This window comes from Sciurus vulgaris (assembly GCF_902686455.1).
Source record: "Sciurus vulgaris genome assembly, chromosome: 16".
NCBI lineage: Eukaryota > Metazoa > Chordata > Mammalia > Rodentia > Sciuridae > Sciurus > Sciurus vulgaris.
The window spans coordinates 8120932-8122323 of NC_136477.1; the positions used below are offsets into that span (position 1 = coordinate 8120932).

General features: G+C 45.0%; 1 protein-coding gene across 1 annotated transcript; it reads left to right on the plus strand.

Moving 5' to 3' along the window:
- Positions 1–453: 453 nt before the first annotated feature.
- LOC306646134 (olfactory receptor 7D4-like) lies at positions 454–1392 on the plus strand (the record flags this gene model as incomplete). Its single annotated transcript, XM_079114593.1, has 1 exon — positions 454–1392. The coding sequence occupies one exon, from the start codon at positions 454–456 to the stop codon at positions 1390–1392; it is 939 nt and encodes a 312-aa protein (XP_078970719.1).

A 1392-nucleotide genomic window follows, 5' to 3' on the forward strand; every position in this document is an offset into this window, starting at 1 on the left:
TTGTTTCCTTTGCTGTACAGGTTGTAGTGGGATGCCATTCTATTTGTCAGTATTTGTTTTTGTTTCCTGGACTACTGGAGTCCTGTTCCAGAAATTATAGCCTATGACAGTGTCCATTTTTCCAATGGTTCTTTCAAAGTTTTAGGACTTGATTTAATGTCTTGGATCCATTCAGAGTTGGATTTTTACATGGTGAATGTGGGAAACTAGTTATAATCATTTACATGTGGATATCCACTTTTGATTTCTGGTAATTTAAAGAAAGTCCATGTGATTATACACTTTAAAAGAGAAATGAGCTGCCACGTGGCTGAGAAAGTCACACCCACTGGCAGGAAAAATAAAGTATGTAGGATATCCATCCTAGGGAGAGCTTGTAAAGTGAAAACTGAGATTCCAGATGGCTGTTCATTGAAACTTATCTTTACCTCCTCTAAGAGATACACCAGCAACATGGAAGCTGAGAACTACACAGTCCTATCACAGTTCCTCCTCCTGGGCCTATCAGACAATCCCAAACTGCAGCCTGTCCTCTTTGGACTGTTCCTGTCCATGTACCTGGTCACAGTGCTTGGGAACATGCTTATCATCCTGGCTGTCAGCTCTGACTCCCACCTCCACACCCCCATGTACTTTTTCCTCTCCAACCTGTCCTTGACAGACATCTGCTTCATCTCCACCACAGTCCCAAAGATGCTGATGAACATCCAGGCACAGAGCAAGGACATCTCCTACAAAGAATGCCTCATTCAAGTGTATTTTTTCCTTACATTTCTTGGAGTGGATAATTTTCTGCTGACAGTGATGGCCTATGACCGCTTTGTGGCTATCTGCCACCCCTTGAACTACACAGTCATCATGAACTCCCGGCTGTGTGTCCTCCTGGTTCTCATGTCTTGGCTCATCATGTTCTGGGTCTCCCCAATTCATATTGTACTGATGAAGCGACTGACCTTCTCCACTGGTACCAAAATTCCACATTTCTTCTGTGAAGTGGCTCAACTTCTCAAGGTGGCCAGCTCTGACACCTTCATCAATATCATCTTTTTGTATGTGTCAACTGCCCTGCTGGGCATGATTCCTATGACTGGGATCCTCTTCTCTTACTCTCAGATTGTCTACTCCTTAATGAAGATGTCCTCCATTGAGAGCAAGTATAAAGCATTTTCCACCTGTGGGTCTCACCTCTGCGTGGTCTCCTTGTTCTATGGAATAGCACTTGGGGTTTACCTCAGTTCTGCTGTGGCCCATTCTCCACAGGGAAGTACAATCGCCTCAGTGATGTACACTGTGGTCACCCCCATGCTGAACCCCTTCATCTACAGCCTGAGGAACAAGGATGTGAAGGGGGCCCTGGGGAGACTCCTCAGCAGATCAGTCTCTCATCTTTAA